We start from the raw sequence: 19,580 nt of genomic DNA, 5'->3' as shown, positions 1-19,580 counted from the left end.
TTTGTTAACATGACAGATTTATATTTTACATAAAAACAAAACAATAAGAAACAGCAGCTCATACAAAGATGTTTCAGTAATAATCTAATATGTTGTCAACATGTCCAAGTACATGTCCACATAGAAAAATATGGTTATTAATATTATTAATAGAGTTTAAGCCCATTTTTTGTTGTAATTTGACCATTAAAATTATTGACATTATTGTCAATAATTTTAACACAAATATCAGCAGGTGGCATGGACATAAAGCTGGTCCGACACTTCCTTTCCATAAATTCAGCTATACAACTCCAAGTGGTTTATCTTGCCATTCACTTTTTGTACCCAATGACAGTTGAAAGACTGTCATCCTAGCCACCAGGAACCATAAAAACAGGACCCAGGTTACAATAAACTAGAAGTACCCAAATCCAGAAAACTTGTTTATGTAGCTTTATTTGTGTTTGTTTGGTATATACTTTCAGAGTTGGTAAAGTGTCTGATTGCTTTTTCTTTACTGTAGTAGGTAAAATAGGACAGAATGAGCAGAGAGAGAGAGTGAGGAAGAGGCAGGAAAAGGTAAGAGAAGTCAGAGGGCTAGCTCTCAGGAGTGTGAATGGGCAAAGTGTAGAGCAGAGAGCCAGGTCTGTTGGCCAGTTTCCAGTGGGGATAGTGGGTATCCCTGTGCCAGCTGGCAGTCTGTCTTTCCCATCTGTGGAGCCTAGGAGAGTTTGCAGTAATCTCCTGGAGACAGCGGCTCAGCTCAGGCCAGATTTAAAGGGATATGGCCAGCTGGCCAGGCATGGACAGGTCTGCGCTACGGAGAGAAAGGAAGGGCAGGAGAAGGCCACTGAGAAGGGAGGGGAAGAGTGAGTGAGCCGTGATGAAGCAGGTCAGGTGTAATGGTGAGGATGATAGGGGAACTAACGATTGGTGGCCAGGGAGAAATAAAGAGCACTGGTAGGAATGATTATAGTCCAGCTGCCAGAAAATAATAGAACAAGCTGAATGTAATGTCCCTGCCTTTAACTGTGAAAACTACAGCAGGTCTGTGCCAGCTGCAGTGCAGAAGAATTACCTGGCTTTTGTAAGGCTCTACAGCCTCACCCCTCTGTGTCACAACTAATCAAACTAATTCAAGAGAGCACTCTATGTTTACTCCAGCAAAAGAAAGAGAAGAAGCTCAAGGATAATCAGGTCTTCTCTTCACTCTTAATGAACTCCTCTCTGTGATTGTTGCAGATAGTAGTCACAGCCTACAAGGCTAGTTGATGCAGCTTGAGGCCAACATTTATTCATTCATTCATCTTCTACCACTTACCCATTTTGAGGTAGCGGGGGATGCTGGAGCCAATCCCAGCTCACAGGTCACCAGCCCATCACACAGAGACAGACAGAAACCAACAACCACTCACACTCAGACCGATGAAGAATTTAGAGTCACCAGTTAACCCAAACATGATGTCTTTGGACGGTGGGAGGAAACCGAAGTACGCGGCAGAAAAGCCACACAGGCACGGGGAGAAAATGCACAGAAAGGCTACAGGCCGGGAACCAAACCCACAACCTTCTTATTGATGGGCAAAAATACATATATCAAGGTAATATTAATTTCAGCAAGTCATTTTAATCCAGCATTCACCTTTATTTATTAGTGGGAAAGAAGATTTCACTAATCCCAGATCAAATCACTATCAAAATCAAGGAACGTTATCTCCTCGGCATTTACTCTTCTTGTTAATGAAATATTGTTATCAAAGTGAAACCTTATTGAAAGTAAAAGAATGAGGAAAATACCTGCAGCTGTATTATGCTCTAGGTCACCTGCAATTTTACTGAAAATGTTGGTCTTGCAAGGAAAAATGTCTTGTTAAGGTGCCTTTTTTTTCTTGTGCGGGTGCCAGGTGAGGGAAGCAGGATGTTAAGAGGGAAACAGAGACAGATTCAAACCTACAGCTGGGTCCTGATTCCATATGGTAATGTGCGAGGACAAAAACACTGCACACAAACATGCTTGAACACACCAAAACACCTTTTGCAGCGATCAAAGAATAGTCATACATGCACATCTACGCACATGCATATCAGATATCTTGGAACAATATCATGCGCATAAATGCGTACACAGGCGTACGCAGCTCACACACAAACACAGGAAGAGCCTGCGGCAATCAAACAAGAAGAAGTGAAGCAATGCAAATCCCCAGATGTGTAGGGAGACAGGGAGAAGATGAAGAAGAGAGGATTGGGAGGAGGAGTGGAGCTGGGAAAGAGGAGGGGGGCTCTGATGGAGGGAGGAGGGGATGTGGTGGGGAGGGATGGGTGTTTACTACTATTTAAAAGGCAGTGAGTGTTGTGTGCAGATTAATAAACAGGAGGTAATAGCAGAAGGACTCTATATTTATTTTTTATCTTAAATGTTGCTTGTTTGTCGGGCTGGATGAATATTGACTGTGAAATTGGGATCAGGGTCGACACATGCCAGTGCTCGGCCTTATCTCTGGGATGCAGGCAGGCCTGGGGCTGTTATCGCCGTGCCACAGTGGCGTGCCGGCACTCCACCGCTCTCAAAGCCACCACATTCCCATTGTATCTGCCTGGAGAAGCCTGTTTACCTTTCACTGGCTTGATATTCCTATTAGAGCCGCTGACTATTTACTCACTGCCTCCTCCTCCTCCTCTCCCTCCACTAGGCACTGTGCTGTCTCTCATTTCTTCCTCTTTCGGTGTCCCCCTCTCTCTGTTTGGCTATGCCTATCCTGCTCCTTTTTACCATCTGTCTCTTTACAGTATATCCTTTTGTGCTGCTGACCTTCACTATGACATAAAGTTCTGGTGTTGCCTACCAAGAAGTAAATCTCTGTGAACCCAGGGGTTACATTTATAGTATTTTTTACATAAACAACAAGTGCACTGCTTGACATCATCAACAGCAGGGGATGGTCCTCACCAGTAAATGCCAGCAAGGGGCCATGTGTTTAATCACTTTAAACTTTTCCCTTTCTCAAATTAATAGTGAACATGTTTCTTTTAATCTTAATGGTGACATTTTCCTGACCTTACCCAAGTTGCTTTGTTTCCATAACATAATCAAGCCTTAATTATAGAAGAGACAGACTAAAAAAAAAATAAAAAAACATTCAGAAGTTCCTCAGTCATGGAAGTGTACAACCTGACCAGAGATAGAGCTAATAATTCAAAGTGCCGGCATCCACGCACCAATGCAAATTTTGACTATATATGCATATATATTAGGGATGCACCAATAAAGATAGCAGTATGGAGTATTGGTTTGATGAGTAATCGTTCTCAAAAATTTGCCGCTAGTTATGGGAATTTATAAGATTTTTCCAATTACAATTACATTTTCGATTCTGCTTAACGATTCGGTTCTTTATCATTCTCATCTGGAAAAAAGAAAAACAAACACGTCGATTTGCAATTTTGTTTTTAGTTTATAAGTAACATGACCCTACAAACCCAACAGGTCTTCAGAGGACCATTTATTTTAAATTCCACAGTATTCCACAGTGAAATATCCACTTTGCTTTCGGGCGGTTGCGCCGCTTGGGTGCCATGTTTCTGGTGAATGACGTCGCCACGCACGTTGCGTAGCTTGCGTAGGCCACGCAACGTTCGTGATTACGCCATTCGCGCCTACCGGACTCGATAAGGGAATCATTAGCAACATTGGCAAGCGATTCCAAGAAATTGAAGCACTAGGAACCGGTTCTCAACACGTATTTCGATTCCCATCCCTAACTGCCACCAATACCACTTTACCGCAGCGCGCGGTTTACAGAACTTGACTGCAAGGCGGGAAGCGAGGAGCCACATCAGCAGTGTGGAACTAGTTTCAGGTGAATGAGAGTGACTGAAACAAAGCAGGATGTGTATGTGTGACAGTGCCATGTTTAAAACACTTTTGTTGAATGTCAGTATGGCACAATTTTGTTAAATTTGTGTTTGTCGCAAGTTTCACTACAGTATAGTCAGCCATGTACAAGAAAATCATCATGAGGGATGTTCAATTACAAAAACAGCCATCTTTTTGGAAAAAAAATAAATAAATAAAAAAAATCAAAGTGACTTTATGTGTAATGGCGCAAGTACTCATACACTAGTTGTATCAGTGCAGCCCTAATACACACACACACACACACACACACACATATATATATATCTGAAGGGGAAACTGAGGAAAAAGTTTGATCTATTGACTGCGTGCCTGACTCATGTTGTCACTGAATGTATACATTTTTTAAACATTGCGTGAAGCCCACTACTTTGAGGAGTCTGGGTTTGGACCCAAAAGCTGGATGCCACTGACCTAAACCAGACTGGCAGGGAGCAAGCAAGGAGCAGACAATAGGTAAGGTCAGATTCAGAAGACTGGTCAGTTTTCCAGGTGAGAGACAGGCACAATTGGTAATGGTGGATCCGGCCAGTAAAGAGTGATAGGACGTCTTAATAAGGGGTAAGAACTAAATTGCAAGAAGCAATTGACCAGGAGAAACTTGTATACCAAATGACTGGTGATCAGGACCAGCTGTGTGCAGCAGGTTAGGAAAATAGTCCTGATGAGGAGGGAGCAGAGTGGCAGTCAGTTCAGGCGAGCAGTATCTTAACAGCGAGTGCGACAAGTATTTACAATTAAGAGTATAATCCTCAGGCTTTCGGTCCTGTCAGCTGTCCTGTTCTGTGACATTGCCATATTGTTTTTACTAATTGGGTCATGTTTTCCAGGAAAAGGGGAACACATCTGTCAGCTGTTTATGAAGGAGCTTTCAAAATTGAGGAGTCCAGTGACGCAATCGGTTTAATAATGCTGCGTCTGAAGGAGGTGACCACTAAAATGGAATACAGCCAAGGTATGTGATTTTTTTTTTATTTTTTTTTTCCCTAAGAAACTTGACCTAATAAAGTCTTAAAATGAGTAAGAAAGTAGACTTCAATATCAAGCAGTCCGGTGCTTTAATTTTTCACAATAGTGCAGTTTCTATCTTGGGGAGACTGCTCAGTGCTAGTTGTACATGTACAAGGACACATCTTGGAAAAGTCAGCTGAAGTGTAAGCACCAAGTAATAGCTTTAGTTTTTCTTGAACTGGAGGAAACTGCAACAGAAAAATCTGTGTTTGAGTCAATTACAGTGACAAAGTATCAGTGACACAACAAAACACAGCAGCTTTTCGTGTCCAACAGTCTCCTCACCTCTCCTTGGGGAAGGGCGCTCAGATTCCTCCAGTGATGCCTGCCTCTGCTGCAATCTTCTTGGCAGTTTTTTTGTTTTATCTTTTTACTCCATGCAGGCTACACTAAGGGGCTCGGGGTGAATTCCCCCCGCATGCCATGCCATGAGGTAGGATAAGGAGCAAACAAACACATGGCCAGCACTTACAAACTCTGATCAGAGTGTCTGCCAGGGTCCTGATAAGCTGAGAGTCAAGAGAGGACAGTGAGAGGTGGAAGGAGTAGGTTGTGGGGATGTAAGGCTCTTGACATTGCAGGGAGCTCTCCTTCTATAGACACTAATGTAAAAAAAATAACAGCTCCTGAGAATACATATACACATTTTATTGCAAACAAAAAGAGCGGAGTTGTATGTTCATTTGTCCCTGAAATACAGTTTCATAAATCAGTGAATTTTGGTCCACAAGAGGTTCCACAACTGTACAACCATATAGTCTGCAGAAAATCATCATCGTTTTTGTAACGTGACAGTTATACAGTCATTGTCCATAGGCTGGCCCACAGCATGATGAGCTTGCACCCTTTCTGTATTTTGTTTTGATTTTTCTTTTAACAACCCAACTCCAAGGACTCATTTCCATGGCAAAGTTGAACAGAAAAATTCTTGGATAATTCTATATATTGTTGGACGTCCGGAAGCCAATATATATCTGTGTTGCTGTCGGCAAAAAAGTGATGTCAGAGAACTGTGGCTGAAGTTTATTTTTCTGAAATAGTGGATTGTTTTAGTTCGAATGTGACTGGCTTATTTATTTATCAGTTTTTAGGATCAGTTGTAGGCTTCAATCTGTTACCTGTAGTTGGTCCAGGAGTGTGTCAGAGAGAACCAGATGGAACTATGAGAGGAGATATGAAACAGTATTGAGATGATCAATACATTGCATGCTTCAAAGCGTGCATGTTTCACATTAATCTTTTGTGTCTGTTAGATCATCTCAATACATTTTTGTTGAGATGAGGTGACATTAGCTCTTCCTATCACTTCCTCCTTTACCTGAATTTGACCCCAATTTAAAGTTATTTCTGAATCAAAATTATATATAAATATAATGTAATGTGTGCTCCAGGATGAATATAGCATGACATGTTTCGTTTCATGGTCTGGCTTCTCCCTAACCAAAAATTGCATTTTCATTTGATTCAAATATTTGAACATCTGCCTGTCTTTTGATAGTTGGTCAGTCCATCTGTCTGTTGATTAGTTAACATCTGTCTGTCTATCCAGCTGCCAGCTTTTGGAGCCAATCTGTATGGGACAGAAACATTACCATCATTCTGTATGGCAGCGGAGAGACAATGGTGGAAATAATGATGAAGAAGATGAACACAGTGAAACAGAGAGTAAATCTGAACACTTAGATATCACTTGAACAACATGTTGACCTGGCTTCATCGAAGAGAACAGGTTGCAAGCCACACAAACACACTGACCTGAAATTTTATCTTGCTGTCACAAGACTCAAATGGATATTCAGATAATTATTTTTAGAGTTATTGGCAAATATTTGAAATTCACTAGTTACACTACACATAACCAATTTATTTGCTTTTTTTTTTTTTTTTTTTTTTTTAAAGCTAAGATTACCTCAAAATCTGGCCAAGAAAACAAGAATATATTTCCCTGGCTATATAATAAAGTATTTCATATAATGATGGTGTTGTTATCAATATTAAATTATTAATCATTGATACAATTTCCAGGTATTGTTACTTGCTTGACAGAAGCTAGACAAAAGTAAGTGTAAAACACTGAGTTTTTACTCAAGTGCCTGGAGATATATCAGCAAAGCATTTAGTTTCCAAGCTGAATACATAAAGCACATATTTGCAAAGATTTTACCCAAGTCTGTTTACAGATCTGTGAACCTTAATTGATGCTGTCAGCCATTGCTCATTTCCAGACTATCCTTTTCAATATGGAGACAGTAACGACATTATGGTGCTCAATAGCTCATATTCCAATGTGGCAGTAATATCTAGATCCCGCGTACTTTAAGTGCAAATCAATGACGTGAGATGGCCTTTGGCTTAATTTCTCATCTTTACTATTGATTAATGTTCTACTCTGGAGTGCACAGTCAGTCCAATTACAGAGAATTTAATTGATTTTTTTTTTTTTTTTTTTCTTCACAAGCCGGGTTAGATTGGATCGGTTTATGCAAAGCAGATCAAACAAAAGCACTCCCTGGACTCCCTTCTATGTGTAAAATACAGCCCTAATGAGCAGGAGCACCCTGACACTTTGTATATCCCAGCCCATTCTCTCTGTTACTTTCTGTGAAAGAAAGTGACACATATGTGAACACACTCTCACACTAACACATGCACAGAAAATAGTTCAATATCACCACAGCAGCAGTAATTATTATAAGAATCCATTTTGTTGATTCCAATAATGTTACACTAATAATCATCTTCAGTACACTCATGCATTTGCTAAGAATTACTGTGCTCAATGGAGTGGATGGCTCCAAAACATCCACTGTTGTATTTTCTTCAGAAGGAGTTTAAACTTGGGCAAAGAGTTGATAATTCATATAATTATATGTGATGAATAAAGCAGGTGTCTCTTCATTTGAAAATTCCACAAGGACTTTAGAGGAAGCCTCCTCTCATGAAATATACATGACCCTGAACACAATATGTCACACAGCTAGACAGGGCTAATTAGCCACAGGTAAATTCTGAAGCCCTTGCACGCTCTTTTGCGTTTCCTCTCTCTCTCTCGCTCTATGTTTCTCACACAGACACACAAAGACATACTTTGATCAAAGCTGTGGTGTGAGCTCACATCTCTGTCTTGGACTTTGTAGTTGTTTTGGTTGCAAGCTATTCTCAGCTTTGTATTGAAATGATCCAGAGTTCCACCTAAATATTCATTCATTCGTCTTCTCCCACTTATCTGTTTCATGGGGGTTGCTGGAGCTAATCCTAGCTCACATGAGGGTGAGGGCGGGGTACATCCTGGACAGGTCGCCACTCCATCACATTACTAATCATATAAGCTGGCCGTATGAATCTTGAAAGGCATAAATGATGGGGGTCAAAACTTACTCACAAAAAAATAAACTGAAACTGTATACTTAAGTGAAAACAAAACTGGCTTCTGAATTAATTTTTTATTCAGTCTTTATTTAAACAGACAGAAACACCAAGACTTGAGGAGCTTGAAAAAAACGTGTTAACATTCAGATAGAACCCCCCCTGTCCATTTCATGAGAAATTCACACTTCACTTACTTTCATTCCCCGGAACTTGAGCTCTTCTCAGTCCTTCCAAGTCAAAGTTTTGTTTATATACAAAAACGGTGATGTCAATGAGTCACTGAGAAAATAATTGTTGGAAACTATCATTATTGCTAATACCACTAATACTAATATTAACACTACAATGGTCACAATGGGACACTTCTCCAGCACTGTACATCTCACTTCATTTCCAATTCAGTTATTATTGGCTGGAGGGCAGTGGGCTAATGTTTAATGTATAGATGTTTAGGCCTGTGTTAGCATATCTGTTCGTTTGGTTGCCATAGAGCAGGGAAAATATGTTGTGTCTATTGCTTGTCTCCTCACTTAAATGTCTACTTTCACATTCCTGGAGGCTAGTATTGGAGCTAACACTCCTCCTCTTTGCACCTTCGCACAATCTGCAAGTGTGTGTGTATGTATTTGTTTGTGTATAGCTGAGTGTGTGTGTCTGGGAGGGAGGGAGGGATGCAAGGGGTGAGATGGAGTTGGTGCTGTCTTCTATGTCTCTGGGTGCCCCCTTGCTGAGCTGTCATCACTCCATGGCACCGGGTACACAGCACAGCTGCAGGGGAACCACTCTGCAGGGAACCTTCGTTTCCATCTGTCTCCAATTCACAGTGGCACCTATTTAGAGCAGCGGAGCGGCTGTGCATGCCATGAGCCACAAGAGAAAGGAGAAACTGAGTTTAGGGGGGTCAAGTGAGGTGGTCATCAACAGATCACATGTTTGAGTTTAGGGCAAGCAAAATTGTGGGGTGATGTTTGACAGAGGCATAATGAACTTGTCTTACATGATGTTATCACACAGCATAACCCAGCAGCCTAAGCATGGTAACACAAGACAATAGAACATATTGCATTTTTCATTCTATTTCTGATAAAATCAGGTTGTCATCGGCTGTCAGATTTCTTTACCCAGTGGCGCAGAAAAGAAAAAATATAACCCAAACAAAATTGTCTATACTTGTCAAGCAGAGTCACACATTGGCAGTATTAGTGTTGAACACAGGTCTATTCTTTGTCAGATGATCAACCAGTGCATACACTAGACTATACAGACATTTATATTTCAAGTTATTACTTGTGAATTGGTCAAGGAGAGAGAGAAGGTGACACGGGGGAATGGTCCAGTTTGACAAAGCCCTCTTTGTGTGTGTTATACCAGGTGAGCCACCAGGGCACCACACATTATATATTTTTTATCTCCTTTTTGCTAATAAGATTTTCAAACTCCAGAGTAACCCTATCAATCCATATCAATTTAACATCATTGTGCACATATAACAGCATCTGTGTGTGCACACAGATGATTATGTGCGTCCATTTGTGCACATGCACTGCGTACTACTGAGCTTGTGTCTGCGTGTATGCAAGTATGAGAGTGGGCTTAATTTAGCAGGTGCGATTTGACAGTTCTTGAATGAGTGCCAAGTCTGCCGTACGTAGGCTAAGAAAGAGGAGGTGCTCAATGTGCATCTGTGTGGAGCTCCACTGCGACAGATGGGGACGGTTTAACTTATAGAGTTCTGTTAAGATCTGGAGGTTTTTCTGAAGCTGTCTGTGCCAAACAGGTGCACAGTCTAAAAACACCACAGAGAGAGAAGGTGAACAAGTCTCAACTGGCTTATTTATCTGGTTATGGTGTTTCAACTGATACAGCTAGTTTTCTAGTGCATACAGTTTTTTTCAGTTTGTTCATTATTTGTTTTTCGTTTTTTCTTTATGTTGGTCCAAATTCACTGCAGTAACTACCAGAAGAGATATTACTCTCAAGCGTCCTTACGCATCCTTAATTAATAAAGCCAAAAGGAAATAGAAAAGTGCTGTCACATCAATATTCTTTGGTGAAGTCCTCCATGAATTATTGTTTAAGCTTTCAAGGACATTAAGAGATGCTTTAGGATTAAAACATTTTAAAAATGGTCTGTGAAACTTTCAATTCTGCATCATCCAAACAGAATCAGCAGTTTTATTCCAGTCTACAAGTAACAATTCAAATATCAAAAGCTTCTGAAGTCATTCAAATAATGGCGAGCTGAACACATGTATCAGCTCTTGTAAAATGTTCATTACCACAGTTACAGGTGGCACTCTTAGTTACCCAAGTTATTTCCTATGTTCCAATTTTTTTCAGCCCATAAATGTGTACAGCCAAGAAAAATATCCACGCAGTCCCTCAATCTGTGTTAGAATCTAATGAATTAGCTGCTGTACAACTGTGGTGCATGCAGCGGCTTTCAGGGCAGCTACAGAGTTGAAAAGTTCAGCCAGTCAGTGGTGGCCAGGTGTCGCACAGGCTGGCAAGACACTTCACCATATGGCTGCTTCTCACCACCAGACGACAGCCGTCCCAACCATTGACTTTCACATACTTCACTTTTGTTTTACAAGCTGAAAACTAGTTTCTTCCCCAAACCCTGACCAACATGGTGAATGAGTTATTTATGCCTTAACATGCATAAGAGAGTAATGGTGGGACATTAACACAATTGATAAACAAAAATGGATGCTTTTATGAATCTTTTCTGGATTCCTGAGATACCAAAAAAGTTGCAAATTATTTTGCATCTCTCCTGCATCCTTATTGGAGTTTTAAAGATGTAATGAAGTCCTGGTGGGTCCTCCTGCTGGGTTTGTATTTGGCGAGGGGTGCCTGTGTGTCGCTGATAGAGGGATCTCTCCGACACAGTGGCTCTGGCCCGCTGCATCTGGGAGCCAGTAGTGGCAGCCGCTGGGGGGAGATAAGGCAAGGCTAGCCGTTCGCCTGTAACGCACATTTTGCCCCCCTGTGCCCTGCTCTCCTCTCCTCCCCTGCTTCTCCCTCCACCCATCCTCCCTCCCGTCATCCCCCTGACCTTATCTCAAGGGAGAAGGCACCACTGGGTTGCTGCTGTGATAGCACCTGCCAGAACTAGAGCTGGCCTCTGGTGATTATGGAGGAATCATTATCTCTCTTTCCCCAAAAACTCATTTTATACCTGCCAACATCTGAAGGGGAGGGGGCCCAAAGGAGCAAAGGCCTCTATAGCAGGTAATACAGGGAAAATCATGTGTATGTGCGTCTGTGTTTGGATGTTCATCAAGACCAGGTATGGGCAAAGGTATTTGCGCTAATGCATTCTTCCATGTAGAAATGAAGTTATTTGTAAATGTGATAAGACAAAGGTTATATGTGATAATCTTACTTTAGTTGATGGTTAATGATCATAAAATAGATTTGAATGTAAATTTTGTAATTTTGTACATTTAAATTTCTACTTTTAAGACCTTCTGCTTGATGATATGTTGGATACACACATTTTGAATTTAAATTCTTTATGTTTGTTCACTTACAAATTTGTTCCCACTGTCATCCCCTGCTCCAAAAATGAAAGAAGCTACACTCCTGTTCTCCTGTTTCTGTTCATATTTTGCCCCCCCCCACCCACACACACACACATTTATCTGATCACTTGAAAAAGTGTATACTCATCCTTGGTGGTTTACCTTGTCCTGTGTCACGGTGCCTGTGATGAACATTGCCTCTCCATCTGTTATGCTTTCGCAGCAGCTCATTGCCTACAAAAACTTTCATTTTCATTCATGCTGCTGCTTACTGAAGTTACAAGACTCTCCCAGTTAACTTGGAAAGAGTCTGTGTCTAAATTTGGGAATTCAAATTCTGAATAAAAATGTGATCTGGACTTGGATAGGACTAAATGCGTGAACTTGTAAATATGGGAAATCCCATCGGTTTAGCATCTGAGAAAAACACCTAACCGCCCATGTGCTGTATACACTGTGGGTTTATAGATAAATCTCCCTCCCTCTCTGTCTCTCTCTTTCTTCTCCCCATCCTGTGCACCCAGGGACAGAGAAAGCAACATGAGTTTCTCTCACTTCCTCTCTGCTGATGACCATCTGTGTGTTGGTTTCAGCCAGGCACTTGGCACATCTGTGTACTCACATCCCCTCTCACTTCTCTCATCAGCACACTTTTTGCACCAACAAAAATATGTAGCTGTGTGTGTGCATGTGTGTATGGCGGTTGGGAGTATTGCTGTCACATACACACCAGCCACGCTGTCTGGTTTAGGGGTTAATGAGTCCCGGGGGTCAGAAGTCAAGAAGGTGACAGTAACAATCTTTCTAGAGTTTCACGAGAGACACTTTCAGCTGTCTTAGCTTTGTAAAGTTTATTTTGGCATCATTGATGCCGTATGTGGGATGGCAATGTTTTAGCATATGCTATTTTGTCTTTCATTATGAACAGGCATTTGCCCACATGCTATCTCTCTATTTATAGGTAATTGCTTGCTTTAACCTACATGGTGCTGTATGGTTGGGGGTTGGATGGAACTCTAAATGCCAAACGACATTAGAAATTTGAAATGATATGAACTTTGATTAAAGATGACAGCACAAATCCATCACAAAGGTCACCATCCATCATTCCTACAGACAAGGTAATAATACAAGATTTATGTGATCATCATCAGCTTTTCAACAAACTCTAATGCAATTTGAATGCATTTTGTATTGATTATGTCAATAAAAAGATACTAACAGAAAAAATTATATCTATACAGCTCACATTCCACAATTTCTGAAGGTGTTTTTGAAGGCAGCATACAGATTTTTAAAGACATCATTGAATGACTGGTTTGTTTCAGTGTCAGAGAAACTCAATTGGCTCCTAATGTTTGTTTAAAAGGTCTTTCAAGGGGAAAAACAGTTTTGGTGTGTAAACAAAACTTTGACTTGGAAGGGCTGAGAAGAGCTGCCCACATCAAGTTCTGGGGAATGAAAGTAAGTGAAGTGTGAATTTCTGATGAAATTGACAGGGGGAGTTGTATCTGAATGTTAATAAGTTTTTTTCATGCTCCTCAAGTCTTGGCGTTTCTGTCTGTTTAAATAAAGACTGAATAAAAAATTAATTCAGAAGCCAGTTTTGTTTTCACTTAAGTATACAGTTTCAGTTTGTGTTTTGACCCCCATCATTTATACCTTTCAGTATTCATACATTTGCTCTGCAGCTGGAGGGCTGGCCCTTGGCTATGAATGTAGTGAATACTGATTCTTCCCACCGTCCAAAGACATCATCATCAGTGGTATGGTAGATGTATGAATGAATGAATGAATGAATTAAATTTGTCACTCCGTGTAATGCAGTCTTATCTTCTGTATGCAGTAATGTAAAATTGTACATCAATATAATGTAATCATATTTAAAATATTGAGAATCCAGGTGACCCAAAGATTTATGACAGCAACATTTCATACAACATCAGTTTGTGATAGAATTATTGTACAAAGAATTAGTTTATCATTTATTAGTCAGTGATCATCATTTAACTATGGCAAAAAAAGAAGAAATTGAACAATTCTGCATGCTAGCAAAGATGCATTAAGTTGGAGTAATGGAATATCAGACAAGATGGACTATCAATTTGGCCACCAGGCTAAAATTTGCAGAAGTAAAGGACTCTGAAAAGGCAGTGAGGGGGTGGGTAACCGAAGGGGAAGGATGTAAGTGGGGTAAGAGTGGATGCCAGCCACAGACACAGCTGGTTCCTAAAAGAATAGGCTGGGGCTCTGCTGCTTGCTGCCCTCACCACACCACAATGCTGCTACCTGGCCTCCCCAGGGGCTGCAGCCCTGCAACAGGGCTGAAATGGTAACACACAAAAACACACTTCTCCTTTGAGTTTCAGTGGCGGGCAAGGCAGGAGGAGGGTTCAGATGAGAGCACAGCCCCTCAGCCAGAAGCCACAAGGCAAGCTGACCTGCCACTGACATAGACTAAGTCACACATACACACACCCACACACACACACACTCCCGGCTGGCTCATACACACTCTGCTTGAAAGGAGAAAAGAGCGAAGGAAAGAGAAGATAAAAGGGGAGATATACAAGTAAGATATGTCAAGTATAAGGAGATTGCAAAACAGAATTGTGACTGAGGAAAATGAATATTAGTTGTGAACATAGAAATATCACAAATCTCTCTAATACAGCATTGAATGCAGACATGCATAGACAAACACCAGAGGGATCAAGAAATTATACAACCAGGAGGACACTCTTCAAAAAGAAGATGAAGGGAACAGACGGAAGTAAACACTGTTTGGAGCTTTAACTGTGGCTAAGTTATTTTCCTTGCACGGTAGCTCAGTGACTCTTATAAGGATCAAATGGTGTCTCAAGGGCAAAGTGGGAGAAAATTATGAGACACACGGAAGCATATTTGATGACTGAGAGCATCTAGCAGAAAAATTGACTATCTGAACCTGGATTTTTGGGGTGGTAGTTACCTGCTGGCCAATAAGTTTCTGCTGCCAAACTTAGACGTACTGTTGGCGGACTTCACCCTAATACTGCTTCACCGCTTAAACTCCAAGCCCCCTCATTTCACATTACAGCTGCGGTGATTTGGAGTTTCCAAAATGTCTGCTGAGGTCCATTTGGAGCGTCTGAAGAGCGCCGACCTGAGAGATGGGTCTTCTGTTTCAGCGTTTGCCCCACATGTGCCTACAGTCACACTGATCAGCCACCGAGAGCTGAAGGAGAAACATGCTGCCTACAGGCTCCTGTCTGGGAGGACTGAACACAACCTGGCAACCAGCAGCCACTACAAATGTAGCGAAGGTAGGAACTTGTCATTTTGAAGAACCTGTTTCATGAAATGTTTCGGCAGTTTGTTACAGTGATGAGTGATGGAGGGTCCCGCAGCTGTCAGGTCTGCTCATTAAGTTGGAGTGATTGACGGATAATCAGTTTGTGTTGACTTAGCACCACATGCTATGGGGGCAATGTGAGGGTTCTTCATCCCGCTTCTAAGCCTGTTATTTAATGAGAGAAGCGAGGCTTTCAAGGTTAAGATGAACTCAAACATTATCATCAGAATGATGTTTACATTTCATGTAATATGATTATTACATGGAAGAGTATCTCAGTGCAGATTAAATGATTTTATGTGGCAAAAAATTTTGTTTAAAACAGACTCACTTTCGTCATGTCAGGATTAAATGGGCTACCAAGTATAATTACACTCATCCCGTTGCTATCAGGTAATATGGTTCTCATATAAGCTGTAAGGACTAAATCAACGTGTAATAGTTGTTAACAAGCCCAGTGGAGAACATTTATTCCGTGGCACTGTAAAGGAAAGGGAAAATTTCATACTGGGTGGGTGGGAGGGTTTTCCTCTGGGCTTCCCCAAACAGCTGTAGTGGAACAGAACTAAGTTCGGGAGTTTCACTGTTCAGCTCCAGTAGCTTCAAAATGTACAGACAGGTGAAGAGCGTGCATCACAGCGAAAAACAGAGGGAGAACCTTCAAGGAGCATTCTGCTGAGAGATGAGGGATACTTGAAAGACATCCAAGAAAAAGGAAAGAGAAGAAAAAACGTAATTGATTCTTAAAGCACTGAAAACACTGAAGTATTGCCTTTGGCTAAAAATGAAAACCTTCACTTAAATCAGTAAAGTGTTTGAGGAGAAAGAGAGATGCATTAAGAATCAGACATTAAACGCCTAATTTTATAGACTCTAAATATGTAGAAACTGTAAGCCAGAGTGAGGACTAATCCCCAACGTAGTGAATTACCTGCAGCGCCTGCCGTCTCTTGGCAGTAATGAGCTTTGTGAACGTCGCAGTGATAAGGCCTCTATAATTAGGCTTAGTCATAAGCATCCCCCCTGTAATTCTGTGATAAAAACCCAGTAGAACTCTGCTCCAACCTATTCGTCTCACACGCACATACACAAACACACAGATATATACACTGAGGAAATCAAAATGTGTCAGTGCGAAATGTAAATACTGCTCTTTGTCTCAAGTCGTTCACCTGATGTTGCTGTAAATTTGTTTGTGTGTATGAGTGTAGTGGGGATGGGACGGTGCTAGATATAGTCCAGCAGTATATTCAGACTATGTGGTGAAGCAATAGTTATTTGTGTGCTCATGCATGTGCGTGTGTGTGTGTGTGTGAGGTGTTGTGAGCTGCAGCATAGGCTTCCTGTGAGGGAGCAGATGTCGCAGAGCTCAGGCACAGCTGCGACGGGCGATAACCACGGTGGCAAGAATATGTCGGCACACTGGCTCTTCTCTCTGGGTCTTATCAGCCGCACACAGAAAACGCACACACTCACACACACACACACACATAAACTCCACAATAAGGAACTGCCACCCAGCACTAGCACACCCTCACAGCAGGCCCTGACAGAGGGAGGAAGGCAGTGAGGGAGCTGGATAGAGGAAGGAAAGGTGGAAGGACTAAATCAGGGGACTTTGATGGGAAAGGCGCATTGAATCCTAAACAAAGTCTTGGCTCGTGTCTCATCTTATGTCTGCATCAGACTTAACAAATTTTGCACTAATTTTTATCTAGCTACAAAAGGCTAAGATTTGCAGCTGTATTGTGCAAAAGATCACCACCACCAACTTTTATCTAAGGACATTAGCTCAGAACTTTGTTATCTTCATTTTCTTCATAACACTACAAGACTTTAGATTTTATAATTCAAGTTTTGCAATTTGGTGGTATCGTATATACCATATCATCAGTTGTTCTGATCACTGTCAGCATGACCATACAAAAGTGATTTTGGAACTCTACTGTATCAGTGAAATGTAATGTCCACTTTTTTTATATATACATATATATATGCACACATTGTTTTCACACTGGTGTAATGATTGCATCACAGCACCGCTACCACGTACATGTGACAGAGATCCACAACAATATCAGAAAAGACAAATGCAGATGATGATAATGATGCAAAAAGGGAAAGAAACCAAAATAAAAAGAGAGGAGAGGCGAGGTGCTGATGCTGAACAGTCGTGAGTTAGAAGAAAGTGTAAGAGAGAGAGATAGAGAAAGAGAGCACAGTTATGCTCTGTGTTTCCTCAGCACCAGCTTTGGGGTTTCTATGAGGAACAGATGTTCACAACTTGATACAGTGCCTATCCCCCTTCTACTCACTATCTCCAACACCAGCAGCGCCAACAGTCTGCAAACATGCAGACTCACACATATGTTGGAAAACAGTCACACAGAGCAGCGGCTTTCTTGTGTGAATGTACTGAGATATAATCACCTGCGTGTTGAGGATTTTTTACTGCCCATTGCTGTCTTCAGGCTGCATATCCTGTTCTTGAGTCATCACTTGATGTAATCAAGTGCTACTTCCTCCTTTGTCAGTTTGCACTTCTGTTGGTCAGCTGTGACACTGCCAAGTGCTCTCACTCTGTCTGGAAGTGTACACCACGTGTAGCTCTTCACTTAACAAGCCCTGGATTAAGCCTAACCACACCAAACAATGTGTAGGAACTTAAGGTTTGGCATGGATTTTACAAGATGTTGGAAAGTTTCCTTTGAGATTCTGGTCTACTTTATCATAATTGTGTCTCTCATAATTCTCAGCTGCATATTAATGGGCAAATTTCTCTTCCTACTCACCACTAAGGTACAATATTGGATTCAGATCTAGTGGCAGTGGACACCACTGTAGTCCACTGAAGTAAGAATCATGTTCATGTAATTGACATTTTCTTTGTGACATTGCACTTTATCACACTGTAAGCAGACATTAGACAATACTCAGCCTTAAAAGCAGGCATACTGAAGGGTTTTGGGTTCATACTATTGTTGATTAGTATTAAAGTTCCAAAAGCACGTTAAAGAAAAAAGCATCCACATTATTACAATCCCAACACTGGCCCAAAGTGAAATTCTGAATATGCCATTTGTTTTTGTTTTCTCAGAAATGAAAATCTTTGACAATTTTAAGAAAATGTAAATATAAATTAGGTATCACAATATAGCAGTAACTGCAAAAACCAAATCAAGCAAAACACAGAACAAAAAAACAGAACTTCCTGAGCTAAATAAAAAAAAGAGAAAGTGCTTTGAATAGAAAAACAGTCAGCCATGTTGGAACAGCAATGGTAATGTATTGTGTAGTGCTTTTGTTAGAGCTGTTTTGTGGCAGAAACAACCCTGGAAGTCAAGTATTTCAAAGGACATTATTCTTTCCAAAGAGCGTGGATTGAATTTTGAATTCCCATCATGTCTGGATGATTCAAACAACTGACACTTTGCTGCTCAATTGCAAACAAAATGTCATGGGGTCTATGGGTGCAATTTGTAAAAGCAGCATTCCAGCATATGTGCTTGAGTGGGTGGGTCAATGATCCGTTACACTATGCTGTATTACAGAATATCTCCCTCTCACTCCCTCTTTCTCTCTGTCTCATCCTCTTAACATTATAGAGGAGCACACCATGCGTACGCTCGACACACACACAAGATGTTAACAGCCAAAATGAGGGAACAACATCCACTTATGCGCTTTATCAGAGAAAACTGTGTCAAAACTACAAAACCTAGACTCTGAAAGGATTCATGGGACTCGCATGAAAATGTCCCAATCGGTGCTCCAATCAGAATGAGACAACCAGTCACTTTTCTCAGTTTTGATCAACTGAGATATCCCGTTTCCCCTTTCATGACTAGATAGGTCTTTGTAATGGCAACTCCATAAGTGTTGTCTGTTGAATGTGATTGAGAGAGAAGAGAGAAGAGAAGCGTAACACAATGGCTCTAGCATTCCTTTCAGTCGGCTCAGGACCTTATCTCCTTTCAACACACTAGCCTGTGACTGCCACTATAGGAAAGGATTTACTGTGTGTGTGTGTGTGTGTTAGAAATGCTGCAAACTTCTCTGCTGCTTTTTTGCTTTTACACTGACATGCGCACAAATGCTCATACATGCACAATCACACACACACAGAAAAATCATAATTTCCATACCAGCATAATAAATAAACCTAGTTCCTGTACCTTAGTGAGTTCTCAACCATCCAGGAGATGCTGGCAACATAATAGAAACCAAAGCAGGGTGGGGGTGTATTTATGAGCTGACAGAGAAGATAGGGGAATGAAAGAAAGACGACACAAAGCGGTTTTTGTCATTAATGCTGTTATAGGGACTTCCAGTCACAGGTATTACAGAGAGTTCATTGAGGCGTAGAGAGTTCCTACCTCATGTGCGTGTCATTGTGCAGTTTATCGGGCTGGCCACATGGAGTGTCAGAACCAACCCA

The 19,580-nt window shown here is 41.1% G+C and overlaps 1 protein-coding gene and 2 long non-coding RNA genes across 11 annotated transcripts in view; 2 read left to right on the top strand and 1 right to left on the bottom strand.

The window, feature by feature from the left end:
* Window positions 1-1,931: 1,931 nt before the first annotated feature.
* cbfa2t3 (CBFA2/RUNX1 partner transcriptional co-repressor 3) overlaps window positions 1,932-19,580 on the top strand; it is a 52,126-nt gene continuing 34,477 nt past the window's right edge. For 5 of the 9 annotated variants that reach the window (XM_029497438.1, XM_029497443.1, XM_029497440.1 and 2 more), the window contains exon 1: window positions 14,153-15,113. In XM_029497438.1, the coding sequence (XP_029353298.1) occupies window positions 14,912-15,113 (202 nt within the window). In that variant the 5' untranslated portion in view covers window positions 14,153-14,911. Of the gene's footprint in view, window positions 1,959-4,728; window positions 4,854-14,152; window positions 15,114-19,580 lie in introns of those variants that run through there. The other 4 variants (XM_029497441.1, XM_029497444.1, XM_029497436.1 and 1 more) reach the window with 4 other exon arrangements.
* Window positions 11,462-13,548, top strand: LOC115040617 (uncharacterized). The gene is made up of 3 exons (XR_003840576.1): window positions 11,462-12,929; window positions 13,178-13,272; window positions 13,478-13,548. It is a non-coding gene; the product is annotated as an uncharacterized LOC115040617 (long non-coding RNA).
* LOC115040618 (uncharacterized) lies at window positions 13,813-16,092 on the bottom strand. The gene is made up of 3 exons (XR_003840577.1): window positions 16,074-16,092; window positions 15,651-15,834; window positions 13,813-15,307 (listed from the first exon to the last, which is right to left on the bottom strand). It is a non-coding gene; the product is annotated as an uncharacterized LOC115040618 (long non-coding RNA).

This window comes from Echeneis naucrates, chromosome 3 (assembly GCF_900963305.1).
Source record: "Echeneis naucrates chromosome 3, fEcheNa1.1, whole genome shotgun sequence".
In the NCBI taxonomy this organism is placed as follows: domain Eukaryota; kingdom Metazoa; phylum Chordata; class Actinopteri; order Carangiformes; family Echeneidae; genus Echeneis; species Echeneis naucrates.
Note: the sequence above shows the minus strand (reverse complement) of the source record. Positions and strands in the feature narration are given on the sequence as shown.